Genomic DNA, 18,485 nt, shown 5'->3' with positions numbered 1-18,485 from the left:
ACTTATAGGTGATCTCAAACTAAGTGCATTGGTGGTATGCTCTTGGAATTTACATCTGATCCCTATTTGTTCCCAGTTACTTTTCCTTGGGTGCTTTAATTGTAATTCTAGAACTTTTTACTATCCCATTTTCTTCAGTTTTTTTTACTGGCGCTGATATGACCTAAATGTGTTACAAGCGCCGTAAAACACTTAAAAAAAAAAAAAAAAAGAAACTGGGATAAACTCCGACTCCATGCCCTGGTGGCTCTGAAGGACTCCTTTTTTTCCCCATACACTCTTGTTCATATCACCGGGTGCCTGCTCCCTAGTGTCTTAATATGGAAATAAAGCAAAACGGATATGAAATTTGTGCCAGATAACTCGTCCTTGAAATATTGATGATATCAATAGCTTAACATACCATCTGCGTGTGTACTACATGCAGTAGTCCTACAGAGACATTAATTAGTTCCATGAGCCGGAGTTTATCCCGGTTTCTGTAGCGTGAAACGGATTATAGAAATTGATTGCTCCATCCTTTGAATAGGACGCTAGTTTATCGCAAAACATAATCCGTCATCTTGTCAAAAGTAGTTTTAAATCTGGGATCTCAAGCCAGTATCAGGTTTGAGAGTTTGCGGCAGAGAGAGAGAGAGAGAGAGAGAGAGAGAGAGAGAGAGAGAGAGAGAGACAGACCTCAAACCTGGGACCTCGCGAGGTCGGTTTGAGCGTTTTTACCAAGATGAGGGTCATTTAAATCGATCGATATTTGAATGACGATTTTTCTGGCCAAATTTTTAAATACGTGTCTTTGCAAAGTACGGCGGTAATCTAGTTAAAAGTAAAGAAGTGTAGTAAAGTGTACAAATGGTAGCAAGATAATATGTTACTGTCCATCTAAGGCCTAGTAACCTGCATAACCGCCGTATCCTGGGATCAACTATCTTTAAAATTCTTCTTTTCTGTGGTATAACAAAAAAAAAAAAAAAAAAAAAAAAAAAAAAAAAAAAAAAAAAAAAACAAACAACACTTGGATAAGTCATAAACTAAACATGTCTGGAATTCACTGAGATAGGAAGATAGATAGAATTCATGATTGATGACTACTCCAGAACCAGTTGAGAGAATAATAATAAAAATAATAAGATATATTATAAGATATATATAAATGGAAATGGTAAAAATTTATTTATCACCTCTCAAGAATCATCCGTCATTATTTCCCAATAATCATTTTTCATTTCACGCTTAGAGAAAGGTAGACGGTATTCTGATGTGTTTGGAGTTGGAGATGGAGATTGGTGTAGACCGGGAATGCCAACTTGAAATTTCAGAAATCTGTAGCTTCCGAGGGGGGGGGGGGGGGATTATAATTCATCATAAAAATGGCTTTAGCTTTACAAATTGCATTTTGTCCTCAGCATGACCAAAAAGTGCTGCAAAGTCCTGAATATTTATAAAATTAAGCTTTTGTATAGCGCAATCTCCCCTAAACGTGCTCAATGCGTGAAGAAGCCTAGTACCTGGCCAACAGCAACAAGTAACATATAGAACGAGACACGACTCTTATGAGGCGTCATATCACAATTTTTCCCGACAGAGACAACACTGTTAACGGCCGGGTACTCATTTTACACCCGAGTACGATCATAGAATGTTAGTAAAGAGCCTTTTTTCAAGGAGTCAACTTTGCGCCGAGCGAGGCTCGAACCCACTCACAGAACCTTGCGATCCAAAAGCGAGTGGCATACCATACCATACCATAAGACCACATAGCCTCTTAGTATAGGTTCTCAGTAATGACACTTTCTTATTTCAGTAAGATTAAATTTACTGAATCAAAGACACCTTTTAAAGCTCTGCATCCGGAGTCAAAAAAAATATATAAAAATTGTAATTCTACGAGTTTTTCGTAATACTAAATAGGTCGGGTGCGGGCAAAGAGAATACGGAAAGGAAAAATCTAGAACTAGACGGGCGTAGAGAGAGGTGGCGGGATGGGAGAAATTTTTAATGAGATGAGGGGGGGGGGGGGGGGTAGAGAGAAAGTTATGGTTTGTGCAATATGCGTTATCTAGACATAAAATATGATATTATCAGTGGGAATGAGAAATGTCGCGGACTTTGATGATAATAAGAATAATGATGATGCCGTTGATGATATGGTGATGATGTTGATTACCATCAGGGGTGGTGTTAATGGCGTTGCTTTGTCGCTGTAACTGCTGTTTGCAAGACGATGCTGATGGGGCAAATTGTATGTACGTGACATCAGCTTTTTTTTGTTGTTAACAGCAGTCATAATAGTAATGATAAATAAAATGGTTATGAGTGTGGTGGCGGTGGTGCTGGTGGTGGCGATAATGATATTGAAGACAATGATGGTGATAATGATATTGATGATGATGATGATGATGATGATGATGATGATGATGATGATGATGATTGTGATGGCGTTACTGCTGGTGGTGGTAGATGTAGTAGTAGTAGTAGTAGTAGTAGTAGTAGTAGTAGTAGTAGTAGTAGTAGTGGCAGCAGTAGCAAGGTTATATTATGCATTTACAGGTTGTCTTTGCGCAACGCGTTTCTCCATGCTTCATCTCTACAGGCTGCATGCCACTGTCTTATACTGTGCAAGTTGCCCGATAGGCTCCCTTTTTTTACCACTCTTGCAATACCCGCACCGCCTATAGTTAAATACCCATTCACTCAGTCAAGTGAGGTAATGCGTATCAAGTGCTTTCCCCGGGACGTTACGTGGGGCGAGGGTTTTACGATCTTTACCACCTATCCGCCCAGAGTCACGCTCAACATATCTTGACAGTGTTTCCAGGACAGTTATCTGTACCGCCAAGTTTTCGATGTTAAAAGGCTGTCGTCGACATGGAAAATACTGTACCTTGTGTGTGAGTGTGTGTGTGGGGGGGGGGGGGGGTAGTTTTCTCGAAACTGAGAGAAGTTGTCAGGCTTCTGTACCAGCAAGAGGAGGCACTGAGTGGCTGCAAACAAAAGAAGTGTTTAGAACCTGTCGAAAGCAGCCACCCTTCATCAGTGGGGACTTTCCACCTGCCCCACATGTACACGTTGAGGCAAAGAGCCCGAACTTACTTACTTGTCCTAACCAGCGACCACCTGAGCTCTTGCCCTTCGGTCTTGTTCCATGACGTTGAAGTTAGACGTCTTTTGTAGTTGTTCCAGGTGACTATACAGTGAGTTACTGATGCTTCGATTTGGTGGGAGGAATGTGCATCTCAGGTCTTCAAGATGTTGGCACTCAAGCAAGTGTTACTGAAGTGTTACTGTTTCATTGGGATGGTGACAGAAGGGACACGAATACTTGACCTTGTGCTTTTATAATAAAGTGCAATATCCACTAAATGTGCTCAAAGCGCTTTACGACGGGTCCCTGGCCAACATCAACATTTAACATTTAGGACGGGACATGACGCCTGTTAGGCGATGTTATATTATTTTTTTAGGACAGAGACAACACTGTAAACGGCCAAGTACTCATTTTACACCTGAGTACGGTGAGTAAAGAGGAAGGGGATGTTTCTCTTGTAATTTTGCTTAAAGGGCTGTTGAGCTGTATGTGTTGTGTTCTTAGTTGAAAGATGATGTTTTGCTGAACGGTAGAGCAGAGTTGGTCAATTGTTGTATTGTGACGAAGCTATCGGGCCGACTCACCACACGTCATAAAATTGTTGTGTAAGAAGAGACCAAACCATTAGAAGCCGCCGAAGATGATGAAGATGATGATGATGATGATGATGATGATGATGATGATGATGATGATGATGATGATGATGATGATGATGATGGGAAGGAGGACGAGGATGATGTTGATGAGGACGATGACGACTAATGATAACATGATTTTATTATCTCCCCACGCAGGTGAGACCTGTCCCACCAATCTAGTCAGCATCCACCAAGGGGGTCACCTAGAGAGATACAGCGGCTTGCTGGCTTGCTTCGGACTGATGGGGGACATCATGCATGTCTGTGAGAAAAACAGATGGATGGGAAATGCCCGATACAAAAGTGAGTTTGAGCCGCCATACGTTTACAAAGACATACATTTTCCTTTTGCAAATATATATAAAGAGACCAGAGAATTGCAGACACATTTTTTTTTAAGAAAAAAAAATAAAAATAAAATAAGAGCTATTATTATACAGCGCAATATCCACTAATAATATCCACTATCCACTGTGCTGAAAATGCTTCTCACGGTGCCCCTAGCCAAAAGAAACACGTAACGTAAATGAAGGTCGAGACACGACATGACAACGCCTGTTAGTTAGGCAATTTTATTTTTTCCCATAGAAACAACGCTGTTAACGGCTAGGTACCAGTTTACACCTTAGTACAGTGAGAGCATGTGAGTAAAGAGCCTTTTCCAAGGACTCAACTGACAATTCGCCGCTCAGAGTCGGTCTCGAAGCCTGGACCCTCCGATCCAAAGATGGGGTTCATACCACAAGACCGCAAAGCCGACTTGGGGGAACCATCAAGTTTTTAGTAGGTCTCCCTTTTTTGAGAGATGATATTTTTTTTAAATTTGTTAATCACCTCTCTGTTGCCATTATGTTCTATTTATTATCATTAGTGATTTAGAAAACTATATAGATAGTATGCAGATGACGTCACTCGGGTCTTTGTTATTGTTTTTTGCCATCCGCGTTTATAAGTAATGCTCACTGAACTGGATTAACCCGACTATAAACGTTCATGGATACACACCGTTTTGTGTCTTGGTCCGTTATACTTCCGGATGGCAATGTTATGAGCTTCTTAGCCAAGCGCATATTATCTATAAGATTGTACTTTATAAACATTTAAGTATATCCTCCATAGCGGGATTCTTTGTGTGTGTGTGTGTGTGTGTGTGTGTGTGTGTGTGTGTGCCTATTGGAGTTTTAACCCTCTCCATACCACGTACCTACAGCAGAATCGTCACGTTTTTTTTCCGACACAATATACATTTTTTCTCTTATTCAGATTTATTTTGTACATCACAATGATCTTTGTTTAATTAATAAGAACATAAAGTTGTTTTGTATAGTGCTTGTTTGACTTTTTAAAAAGTTCATTTTTCTGCTGGGTAAGCCTGCTATTTTTGGGGAAAATACTGAAAATGATCGGTAAGGAGAGAGTTAAATAATGTCAAACTAGGCTCATCGGTGGATTCTGATCATGGAATCTTCTGTTCCCTATTAGAACCCATGTCTTCCGTTTTCTTCAATGCTTTCAACTTCATACCTACATCTTTTCCCTATCATCTTCCTGTTTAAGATCTTAACATGACAAGTGTGTATGAAAGGTGCCGGGCAAAGCAAGAAAGAAGGTCTGGAGTTCGATCCCCAGTCGAGGTAGATTGATTGTTTGGGATGGGGTTTTTTTTCTTCTATTTTTCTTTCTTGCTTTGTCTGGTACATTTCATACACACTTGTTCAGTTCTTTATCTTACACTGGTGCCTGCTCCTTGATTTCTTAATTTGACATCTTCCTGTTTACTAGTCCTAGAATGCCCTAACAGTGTCCCAAGCACCTGTAATACCCTTAAAAACATAAAACATAAAGATTAATGTGATTCCTACCCCCCCCCCCCCCCCCAACCATTTCTCCCTTTTGTTCATTACTGCAGTATTACCGATCAAATCCATCTTCGGACGGAGACTGATTAGCTCAGAGGTGGAATACCTCAGCGCCGGCACGGGGGAATGGCACAATATCAAAGGCGAGTTTTATGGGGTGGACATTAATGTGGTTGACCTGCAGGATGACGGACAACGCCTGGTGCCCACTTTTGGAGATGACGCTTTGACTCTGCGCATGACGTCGGCATGTCCTCTGGGACATCACATCAAACAGTTGTCAAAGATTGCTGCATGGCAGACCGGAGCGGTAAGTAACTTAACTCTGCTTTTCTCTCGTATCGTCTTGTTATACTATATTCTTGGCAAATTAGATTTTTTTTTTTGGAAACACCAATGCTCCGAAACCACTGGACCAAACGTTGCATTGTGTTTATAAAAGGTGTGAAGATGGTTTGCGTGTACTATGAGATTGATTAGACATCGTGATGATTTTATTTGTAAAAATCAAATTTGTTTCTTCAAATCTCATCGAAATCAGACGCCATCATTTCATTTTTTTTTGGACCTGGGTCATGTGTCAATCTTCCGGTTAGCGAATGTGACAATGTGATGGGAGTACTTGCTTTAGAATCGATGCCATTTAGTAGTTCCTCTCACTATTTTGAATGAAATCAATTTATTAACTTAAACCAACCATTTTCCTCTTTCAACATTGATAAAGAATTCTACGATAAGTGACCGAAATGTTCAGGTGTTTTTTTCGGGGTTTTTGGGGGGTTTTTTTGTTTTGTTTTTTTTTTTTTTTTGTTATTACTGACGGATAAAGATTTGCAATAGCTTAAACACAATAAATTATTTTAAAAAAACATCTAGTATTTTCATTGTTTTCTATTCCTATTCATGTTTTTTTTCAGGAAGATACAATAAGCCGTTTCAATACAGTCCCACATTTTGTAAAAAGGGAGAAATTTGACTCGAAGCAATTTTTGACGCATTAAAATTTTTTTTTAATCTATAATTTTTCCGTTAAAATTGTCACTTGAGTCAAATTTCTCCCTTATTTCCAAAAGTGCGACTGTATTGTAACGGCTTATAGCATTTCCAGAAATTTTCACCACAAAAATACTTGAATAGTGATGGAAAACTATTTTTAAAAACTTGATGTTTCTATCATTTCTAGTCTTTAAGCCATTTCAATTATTTTTCGGGTAGTAATGATTTTTTTAAAAACCCACCCTGCATAAGATATGAAATGCAGAAAATATCTGTCGTGCCCAATTAAAAAGACCCATGGAGTTTTCTTAAGAGGTCGAAAAAATGTCTTGTCATTAAATTGAGTTCTAATTTTACTCAACACTTGAATCATAAATTGTGAGTTGATCGATACATCATCAGGTTCATTGAACGAACAGCAGCTATGTTTGTTGGAACAGATGTTTTCCTTGAATCTGTACAAGACGATCGTCAGATCACCCAAATGTAAACATTTTCGCTAATACGCTTCAACAGTCGTAACGCCACTTCCCTCGTAATGAGGCATGGTAAATTAGTAACTGCCTCTAAACTATTGGAACAATGGCGGACGCCCTTATGAAATATTTCTCCGACTAGCATAAAAGCGTATCGAGAGGAAAAAAAAAAACATAAATCTGGTCATGTTTTGACTTTTACACATTTTGATCACAAGACATATGAAAAGTTCTAGCCAGCATGAAAAATAAAAAGTACCTATTTTCTTTGTGTAGAACCACGATGGCCGCCGTTGCTGGGCGACGTGACATCAGACTATTGAATCCAATGATAAACAATATTTTAAAAGGGACTACATGTTCATAATTTTACGTTCTGGGTTTTTAAGAAATGGTTTGTTTACAAATTGGATGTTTAATGATGCAATAGTGAGAGTTTCATCATAATTTCTCTCAGTAGAGAATTATTTTTGTCAGTTTTTTTAACGGACATTAACTTTATTTCCAACAACATTGAATCAAGATCTCAACAAATACCAAATAGAAATTATTATTTTCCAAAACTCGTTAAGTCGATTTTTCTACTTTTTGAGAGTTTCCATCCATGAGATAAATTGAAATGTAAATTTTATTTTAAATATCAATTGACAAAAAAATTTCCTTAGATTTGTATGAATTTGAAGTTTAAATTGTGATAAAATAATAGACCGAATGAGAAATTTTAAGGGAAATAATCCTCAATATCTCAAAATGGGGAAACCGGAGTTAGGGAGTTTTGGAAAACCACTCTTCAATTTGAAACAACAACTGAAGAACTGATTTCAACAACATAAGAAAACATCCAATTTCCAACACACATGATGACCTTCAAAAACTAATAACACTTGCACTGGACAGAGACTCGTGGAAACAAATCACTAACTGGATACAAAGGATAGACTGAAACACTCGAAACCACACACACCCATTGTTCACGGCAAGCGTCCATAGAGATAGCGCAACCATATTATAATATTCATTCATTCATTCATTCATCCATCCAGTCATTCATTTTAACGTTTTTACATGAGAGCAATGAATGGAAACACTACAATTTGATTATTGTCTGGCTCCAGTACAAGTTGGATTTTGAACTTACTTCGAGTGTCATGTATTCTTTGTCTTCAGTCGTCTACTATTCCAATGAGTCTTTTGACCGATTCTGATAATCCTCATTACTGTAATGATAATACTATCAATACATCAACGGATAATAATGATCAACCAACAATAAATTATATCCCCTCAGATTTCAACGCAAAGAGACGCACAGGAGTTCAAAACGTATATGCGTATGTCTATCCTGTGTATTCGTTGAAAGCAACGTGTACTTTGTAACTGAATGAAACCCAGGCAAACAAAAGCTCATGCGGCATATAATGGCTTCTTCTACGAATTTTCGAAATTTATTGTGCACGTAGGTAATCAAATTTATCCGCGTTCATTTGGATTATAGTGTTAGTCGTGGTAGAAGAAACGAACTTTCCAGACAATTGAATAGTGATGGCAGCAGATTATTTAAACTTCTTAGAGGGGGCAAAATGGCCGAGTTGTTAAGGCATGGCACTGTGACCCGGAAGGTTCCGGATTCGAGCCATGTATCAGGCACTTTCGTATTTTTTTGTTTTTTTTTTTGTTGCTTCCTTGGGCAAGATTATTAACCCCCCAATTTGCTCACTTGGACAACAATGGTGATTTCTGTTGACATCAGACATCTTGTATGAGGAATTATCTATATTCCTTCATGTTATGATGTCGTGGCGGAAGGGAATAATTAATTAATTATTATAGCGTTGTCGCGTTATAGGTTTTTTTCTTCTAAATGGAAACGGATCAGGCTTGTCCCGTGTTAATGTGTGAGTGTACGACTTTGAAATGAATATAACAGCACAGCTTCGAATAAGAACAACATATCAAAACACGGAACGTTTCGGGTTCAAACCCCCTTCTTCGGGCAATAATTTAAAAAAATTAAAACAATGAATACATCGCGGACAGACGGGGGGCGGGGGAAAAGTCTCGTTGGTTAGTACGATCGATATCGAGGATCTCGAGATGACTCGGTAATCAGGAGGTCTGAGGTTCGATCCCCAGTCAAGGCAGACTGACTTTTAGGGACGTTTGGTTTGTTTTAATTTGTTTCTTTGTTTTTTGTTGTTTTTTTTTTTTTTGATGTTTTTTTTTGTTTTGTTTTGTTTTTTTTTTTTTTTTTTTTTTTTTTTGGGGGGGGGTGTTTGTTATTTTTATCTTTCCTGCTTTGTCAGGCACTGTTTCTAAAAGTCTTTTTCAGACCTCTATCTTAGACCAGTGCCTGGGTGGGGTTCCTGACCTCCCATAGTGGGCAGGGGGGTCCATACTGTGTCTTCTATCCCCTTATATCTTTTTTCCAACATGCTTTCTGTCTTTGTCTTGGAATGAGATTGCTTGGTTTTGTCCTGGCCCTGGCCGGAGTCCTAGCTGGGAGGGAAACAGCCAAACGCATAGTTTTTGTTTTGGGAGATGATATTTTTTTCCTTGTAAATCATCTCTATGTTATGTATTATTATATTTGTTATTTTGAATTTATAATGTTGGCATTTGAGTGTATTCCTCTTTATTGGATTTTGTGCTTGTGTCCGGATGAGACTTATAGGTGGTCTCAAACTAAGTACTTTGATAGTGTGCTCTTGGAATCTACATCTGATCCCTATTTGTTCCCAGTTCCCCTATGTCTTACTTTTTCTTGGGTGCTTTCTAGAACTTTTAACTATCTCATTTTCTTCCTTTTTACTGGCGCTGATATAACATAAATTGTGATTAGACAGTGCCTCCTCCCTGGTTTGTCAAACTAGAATGAGACCTTCAACCGTTTAGATACCGACGCCAAATTTTAATAAAAATCATCATGCAGCGTGGCTCAGCGGTGCGGTTTTTGCTTCGTACCCGACAGGTACCGATTTCGAATATTATTATAATCCGCTGGGCTGTTGTGGCCTTGCCCAAGTCACCACGCCCTCGTTCAGTTTGCGGCGATGCACTGCGGCTAACGCCTGTTTTCTTTCCTCCAGTCTTTCATTGAAATAGCCCCCTAAAGAGAATACATTTCCCCCTAAAAACATTGAGCTTTATATAGCGCAATATCCACTAAATGTGCTCAAAGTGCTTCACAAGGGGTCCCTGGTCAACAGCAACATTTAACATGTAGGACGGGACATGACGCCTGTTAGGCGATATTATAATTTTTCGGACAAAGACACCGCTGTTAACGGCCAGGTACTCATTTCACACCTAGCCTTTTCCAAGGACTCAACTATGCACCGAACACGAGGCTCGAACCCAGGACCTTCCGATCCGAAAGCGAGTGTCATACCAATAGACAACATAGCCGCACGGGATGAATAATGGGAATGTTATTTATTTATTTTTATTCGTGCATTGATCTATTTCCGTTTCATTCTTTGCAGTACTCGTTTGATTTCGTCCAGTCGGAGAGAGTGAAGAAGATCAGAGTATCCTTGGACGCGCATCCCACGGTGACGTCACAATATGGAGAGAAAGTCCTTGAGAATGAGCTGTACATGAACGTGGACGGAGAGGCTTTGGTCATTAACAAGACGAAGTTTCACATGAGGTAAACCAAACTTAGAACAGAATATTTTTATTTTATATTTTAAGGGGCAGCTTGGCTCAGCGGTACGGTCTTTGCTTCGTACCAAAGAAGGTACCGACTTCCGACTACCCGCCTAGTTGTGTGGCCTTTATCAAATCACCTAGTCCTAGCTCACTTTGCGGCGCTGCACTGCGGCAGCCGCCTCGGTTATTCCAGTCTTTCCTTGAAATAGACACTGAAGACAAATTTCCCTTGGGGATGAATTAAAGGAAATTTTTAAAATTATATTTATTGCGCCTTAACACACGACAATTTCTCAAACGTTCGCTCTAGTGAGGGGTGAAGTGGCCGAGTGGTTAAGGCATCGCACTGTGACCCGGAATGTCCCGGGTTGGAGTCCCGCTAAATTATTATGATCCCCTAACGACATTACTGTTGTAAAATTCAGATTACTACCATAACTAAAGGTTTATAATAATAATACAATTTTTTTTAAAAAGATCTATATGATTTTTTTGGCCTTTTTGATTTAATCAAATCCCCCCCCCTTTCCCCCACCCAATTCTTCTCTTTCCTTGCTTCGTTCCTAGTTTACATCCCGGGGTCGTATCCTTGCTTTGAAGAGTTCCCGAGCCAAAGTCCCACCAAGTCCCTCGTTCCAAGTTTCAAGTTTGTTGCAGATGAAATAGAGCTGCCATCATCAGTATTGATTCACCTGCACCGTCACAGTGCGGCGGCCCTGGCTCATTGGTGCCGCAGGGAAATGTCTCAAGATATCACAATATAACACTATATGTCCACCTCGAACACTTGTATTATTATGATGGTGATGATGATGACGATTATTTTTATTATTATTATTATTATTATTATTATTATTATTATTATTATTATTATTATTATTATTATTATTATTATTATTATTATTATTATTATTATTGTCATAATTATTATAATTATCTTTATAGTTGTATTTTTCGTTATCAAATGGTGTTGATAAAAACCGTATCACCCATTGCATATTGAGAGGGTTAACCTTACACCTTGTGTACAGGCGCTGATGGGATGCTATAAAATACATAAACCATTGGTTTTCTTTTCTTAAATCTCTGTTTTGTTGAAAGAAAATAAAATGAAATAACTTGTATAATCACATTATACTCGTATTACTTGCTTGTTGATGTGCTTTTTGTGTGAAGGCACTTTGGACGCAGAATTTTATTGCATTACTATCATCATCATCATCAGCAGTATTGTTATTATTATCATTATTATTGTGTTCTTATCATCATCATCATCATCATCATCATCATCATCATCATCATCATCATCATTATGATCATCACCATCATTGTCATTATTATTATTATTATCATTGCTTGTGCTAAAAGGCCTATTACTCATTGTAATATATTACAAGAATAAATAGTTAATTCATTACACTTAGGAGGTCGTTTTAATGACTGTCACTGTACTTTTTACTTTATGGTAAAACATTCAAAACTTTCAGACTTGACATCTCTCTGCGACTGATTACCTACTGCGTAAAGACATAATACCTATATCATTTGCAGACCTGCCTAGTATTACGGAAAATTTGTAGAATTACGGATTTTTTACTACAGCAGCTACAGAGCTGCATTCGCCTCTTTTCACTCGATAAATCTTGTTAAAAAGGAAAATTTAGTTTCTTAGATCCTATATTCAGGACTTTGAAGCATTTGTGAATCATTGTGATGGCAAATTATTAATTTGTAAGATAGTGACTTTTTCATTTTTTCCCTACGGAGTAAAAAAATGTTCAAATTGGCAGCTTTGTTTTAGGCTTCAGTTGGTGTTGTTTCTTTTTTTTTTTCTCCTATCTTTTTAGTTATCTAATTATGTCAAAACTTAAACATCATTAACCAAATTATCAAAAGAAATTTTCATCATACAAAAGAAATCCATTGCTATTTAAAGATGGTTTCAACCGCAGTATTTCAGGTTCAATTCCCTCTGTTTAAAATAATCGAAAACTTTTTTTTCCCAGATCAGCGATGCCGTCAGAAACACGCTAACGATTTTAACCAATTTCACGAGTCTTGTCAATAATATTCGAATATTTTAAAAGTAGGGCTGGAAATTATTGAACAACTTTTATCATAATTTAAATACATACAAAGAAGAAAGCATTGGTTTAGAATCAGCTCAATATTTTATAGAACAGGATATTAGGCGAGAACACATTATAAAATTGAGAATGTGCCCAAGTTTTTTTTTTAAGAATATGAACCATAATTACAGTTTTCTGCTTGTATTGTTTTTCAAAATCGTTCTACTTCCACAAACTGTTCACCTCAAATGGAACCTAAATGGACCCAACTGGGAACATTCTAGATTGGAGAATTTGTCAATTTAAAAAAAAGAATATGAACCATATTTACGTTAATTTCTATTTCTGATTCATTTTTTAAAAATTGTTCGTTCAAGTTGCCGCAAATTGTTCACTTCAAAAATGAACCCTTTCGTATTATGTTGAGTTTCGCAACAATTAATTTGACCCGTGCCATAATAAAATGTATTATAAATTAAAATTTCGAAAAAAAAATGGATTTGTTTCTTTTTCTGATTTTTTTTTTCAATATGTGCTCATGTAAATTTCAATGATATTTTAAACGTTATTGAATTGTTTCGCATCCTGTTATCATCCCATTGTAACTATTTACTTTGAACTTTGAACTATGTACATAATGGCGTCTTTGTATATTTTGCACACGTTACTGCCATGGTATCACGTGATACAGCTTTTTATTTGGGGTTTTGACAATGTCTATTATTTGTCCTGCAACACGACACTTTGTAGATATTTAATATATTAACACATTTCCTAAGATATAGAAAGGTACATCTTTCATTTCTCAGATTATGGATGATACTGTACGATTTTATATAAGGAATTATATTGACCGATATTGTCAATTATATTGACCGATACAGGGAATTATAATGACCGATACAGGGAATTTTATTGACCGATATAGGGAATTATACTGACTGAGATAGAGAATTATATTGACCTATACAGGGAATTATAATGACCGATACAGGGAATTATATTGACCGATATAGGGAATTATACTGACTGAGATAGAGAATTACATTGACCGGTACAGGGAATTATATTGACCGATACAGGGAATTTTATTGACCGATATAGCGAATTAGACTGACTGAGATAGAGAATTATATTGACCGATACAGGGAATTATAATGACCGATAGAGGGAATTATATTGTCCGAGATAAGGAATTATATTGACCGATATAGAGAATTATATTGCACCAAGAGCTCTTTTCTCGAAGTCAAAAATCACCGATTTAGGTTATCAATGTTATTATATCAAGTTAGTCTGGTATCTAATAAAGTCTAAGAATAGAACGTGTCGGATTTGGATTCAATAGTCTGATGTCACGTCGCCCAGCAACGTCGGCCATCGTGGTTCTAAACAAAGAAAATCGATACTGTTTATTCTTCATGCTGGCTAGAACTTTTCATATGTCTTGTGATCAGAATGTATAAAAGTTAAAACATGATCATATTTATGTTTTTCTCCTCTGGATACACTTTTATGCTCGTCGGAGAAATATTTCATAAGGGCGTCCGCCATTGTTCTGAATGTTTAGAGCCAGTTACTAAGTTACCGTGCGTCATAACGAGGGAAGTGACGTCACGACTGTTGAAGCGTATTGATTGGATTTCATCAGTGAGGATATTTCAGTACATTTCATTTCATTTGAAATATATTTGAAACCGTAGCATGTGGCAAAGTTAAATTGAATCCAAATTAATTCAACTATGTTTTTCCCAAAATATCATCCAGACTCTATAGATAGAACGAAGATGACGCCACTCAGGTCTTTGTTGTTTTTTTTGTTTTTTTGCCATCCGTCTTTGTGAGTAATTTTCACAAAACTGTATTACCCAGACTATAAACGTTCAAGGTTACACAGTTTTGTGTGTTGGTCCGTTATACTTCCGGATGGCAATGTTGTGTGAACTTCTTGGCCAAGCGCATACTATCAATATAACCAATACACAAAAACTCTGTAACCATGAACTTTTATGGTTTGGATACTACAGTCAGGTGGCGTCAACATCGTTTTACCTACAGCAATTTCGCTGGCCCTGGAGCAGATAGAACTTATTTACACTGACAATGCCACTTTCTAGGTAATTTTATTTATATTGAAATGAGGTAATGATAAGGTGAAGGTTTTTCACTGATGTGAAGAGTTGAAATTAAGATTTCGACCCATGGTTAGTTTTTTGCTTCGTGTTATTTTTTTGTATATTATTATTATTATTATTATTATTATTATTATTATTTATTATTATTATTATTATTATTATTATTATTATTATTATTATTATTATTATTATTATTATTATTATTATTATGCCAGTTGTATTTTGATGATGATGATGATTCATGCCAAGTATTTCTATTTCTTGATCATCGTGTATAATTTCAATGTGATGATCTTTTCACTCAATAAATTACTGATCACGCCGATTTTTCGGTACTGTTTATCTCAGCTTTATGTAAATAGAAAAAAAAAACAATAAATCAAGGCTTGTGATGCAAATTGGTTATAATTTGATAAATATTTTAATCATTTACAATTTGTTTTTGTTTTTACTGTTTGTTCTTTTTGTTTGTTTGTTTGTTTTTTTATTTGTTTTGTTGAGATAAGATTTTTAAAAATTTAATTACGTTATAAACTGTTTATTTTTTAAATTTTTTTTTGGTTTTTCTTTTTTTTTTTTTTTTTTTTGGGGGGGGGGGGGGTTGTTATATATGGAACAGCGTTGGACAGCGTGGCTCAGAGGTATGGTCTTTGCTTCGTACCCGTACCCGAAAGGTATCACGTTCGAATACCCCCGCTGCGCGGCCATGAGCAAGTCACCTCCTCGCCCTAGCTCAATTGCGGCGCTGACGCCCCCCCCCCCCCCCCCCCCCCCCGAGTTATTCCAGTCTTCCTTTGGAATAGACGTTAAAGACAAATTATGATCCCTATGGGACGAATAAAGGGGAAATTTATTTTTTTTATGTTTATTTTTTAAAATTTTATTAACAGTTGCTGTTGTTATTTAGTATTATAGATTTTGCGAAATATGTTCCTTTTTCTATTTTTTAAAAAAATGATTTTAAAACGTATTGTGTGTTGTATTATTCTATGTCATTATGCCATTTGTAAGGACATTCATTGTATCTAAGTGTTGTATCATCATCAATAGGTTATATGGACTGCCAGGACACTTGTAAACCAGACATATGACGTACTCTAGAAAAAAAATAATTTAAAAAACAACACGTATTTAAAAATTTGGCCGGAAAACTCGTCCTTCAAGTATCGATCGATTTAAATGGCAGAAATTCTCAAACCTGGGACTTAAAGGAAGATTTTGCGATGATCCAGGTCTGAGAGTGTTTTTCGAAGATGTGGGTTGTTTGAATAGATCGATGATGTAAAGGACGAGTTTTCTGGCCAAATTTTTTGAAATAGTACGTGTTTCTGTTTTTTTTTTCGAGTGTACGATAGGTAACTGGTCACTATAGCAAGACATCACTATAAAGTCAATGTTGTAACCATGGTCCACACACATGTGCACGCAATGTTCAACTTACATGTGTTCTGTGTTCGTTGATAATGTAGTATTTTTTTCTGTGTGTGTGTGTGTGTGTTTATGTGTGTGTGAAGGTAATTAATTGTGTAGACAAACAATGTGTTAAAACACTTACTGTCGTTTTAAATCGCACGCGTGTGGAAGCGGTGTGTAGTAAAATGCCCCAGGAAAATAAGAATTCGTAAGAAAGCTGTGAAAAGGGGATGTTGTTCTAACAGTTTCACCCAGAATTGAAGCGATTGATTGGTAGTTGATATTTATTTGGGGGAGTAACTAAACAAGAGCTAGGTCACCCCGGAAGGTGGTATCGCCCATCATAATGGTGGTATCGCCCATCATAATGAAGGTGGTATCGCCCATCATAATGAAGGTGGTATCACCCATCATAATGAAGGTGGCATCGCCCATCATAATGAAGGTGGTATCACCCATCATAATGAAGGTGGTATCGCCCATCATAATGAAGGCGGTATCCTGGGTGGGGATCCTGACCTCCCATAGCGGGCAGGGAGGTACATACTGTGTCTTCTATCCCCTTATATCTGTTTTCCAACATGCTTTCTGTCTTTGTCTCGGAATGAGATTTCTTGGTTTTGTCCTGGCTCTGGCCGGAGTCCTAGCTGGGAGGGAAACAGTCAAATGCATAGTTATTGTTTTGGGAGATGATATTTTTTTCCTTGTAAATCATCTCTCTGTTATGTATTATTATTTTTATTTTGAATGTATAATGTAAGCATTTGAGTGTGTTCCTCTTTGTTGGATTTTGTGCTTGTGTCTGGATGAGACTTGTAGGTGATTTCAAACTAAGTACATTGGTGGTATGCTCTTGGAATCTACATCTGATCCCTATTTGTTCTCAGTTCCCCTTTGTCTTACTTTTTCTTGGGTGCTTTAATTGTAATTCTAGAACTTTTTACTATCCCATTTTCTTCCTTTTTACTGGCGCTGATATAACCTAAATGTGTTGCAAGCGCCGTAAAACCCTTAAAAACAAACAAAAACAAGGCGGTATCACCCATCATAATGAAGGTGGTATCGCCCATCATAATGAAGGTGGTATCGCCCATCATAATGAAGGTGGTATCGCCCATCATAATGAAGGTGGTATCACCCATCATAATGAATATGAACAGCATTCAGTTTGAGTTTCAGATTGTTACTGTTAGGAATATACATCGCACATCGGATGGATCATTTCCAAAAAGTAAGTTTTAAGAAAATTTTACTGGATTTTTATTTTTAACATTATTGTTAAACAATGTTTAAGCAACATATTAAGACTTTTAAACCAAGTTTGCTCTTATACACGTGTCTAATAAAAAGTATTCCACAAAGCACTAAACGGAAAACTCGAATTTCCAACTAGCCATTTGAAACGGAACAACAACAAAACAAGAAACTCAGCATTTAGTTTTGAAATTATCCACTCAAGAACAAACCATCATCTTTACTTTACTCTTTCTTCTCCTCCGCCATCCGACTTTGGAACTCCCTACCAACCACTTGTAAACAAGCCCTTTCGAATGTTGACTTTTTAAAAATCGCTCCCTGCTTCCCTCTAAAACCCCTGTTACTGAAAAGACGGCCATTTTATAATCTTCAGCCTGAAGCTTTGTCCTTAATGGAAGAAGAAGAAGAAGAAGAAAAAGTAATTCATTTCGATTTGGGGATTCTTATTGCTAGGAATATTTTCGCGGATCGAATGGATTATATCACAACAGTAAGTTTTAAAGAAAATTTGACCGGATTTTTAAGCTTTTTAAAAAGGTTATACAAAAATAATAATAAGACCTTTAACCGAAATTTGCTTGTATGTATACACAAATGTCTTAAGACCACTGGCTCTCTTTGAGAGAGTGTGTACGTATATCGATATGATTGTGAGTATGTGTTTGCTGTGTTCATTGTGTCCATTTTATTTTGTTTTTATATTGTTGTCAACATCATGCTTTATCTAAACTTTGCTCATTTTATATTATATTATATTATTATTATTATTATAGATGTTTTCTTTTTCGTTTAAGGAAACTATATTATTCAATCTTATGAATGATTGATTGATTGATTGATCGGTTGAACGGATGATTGAAGGATTAAATGAATTAGTGGCTGAATGAATGATGAAATAACTGGGCA

At 36.9% G+C, this 18,485-nt stretch overlaps 1 protein-coding gene across 5 annotated transcripts in view; it reads left to right on the top strand.

Moving 5' to 3' along the window:
* Window positions 1-11,433, top strand: part of LOC144962700 (ceramide kinase-like protein) — a 171,672-nt gene extending 160,239 nt beyond the window's left edge. For all 5 annotated transcript variants that reach the window (XM_078895867.1, XM_078895864.1, XM_078895869.1 and 2 more), the window contains 4 exons: window positions 3,880-4,026; window positions 5,633-5,892; window positions 10,537-10,703; window positions 11,273-11,433. In XM_078895867.1, coding sequence (XP_078751993.1) covers window positions 3,880-4,026; window positions 5,633-5,892; window positions 10,537-10,703; window positions 11,273-11,303 — 605 coding nt within the window. In that variant the 3' untranslated portion in view covers window positions 11,304-11,433. The remainder of the gene's footprint in view (window positions 1-3,879; window positions 4,027-5,632; window positions 5,893-10,536; window positions 10,704-11,272) is intronic.
* The last annotated feature ends 7,052 nt before the right edge of the window (window positions 11,434-18,485 follow it).

This window comes from Berghia stephanieae, chromosome 1 (assembly GCF_034508935.2).
Source record: "Berghia stephanieae isolate SIO BIC M18660-M18661 chromosome 1, UCSD_Bste_1.3, whole genome shotgun sequence".
NCBI classification, from domain to species: domain Eukaryota; kingdom Metazoa; phylum Mollusca; class Gastropoda; order Nudibranchia; family Aeolidiidae; genus Berghia; species Berghia stephanieae.
Note: the sequence above shows the minus strand (reverse complement) of the source record. Positions and strands in the feature narration are given on the sequence as shown.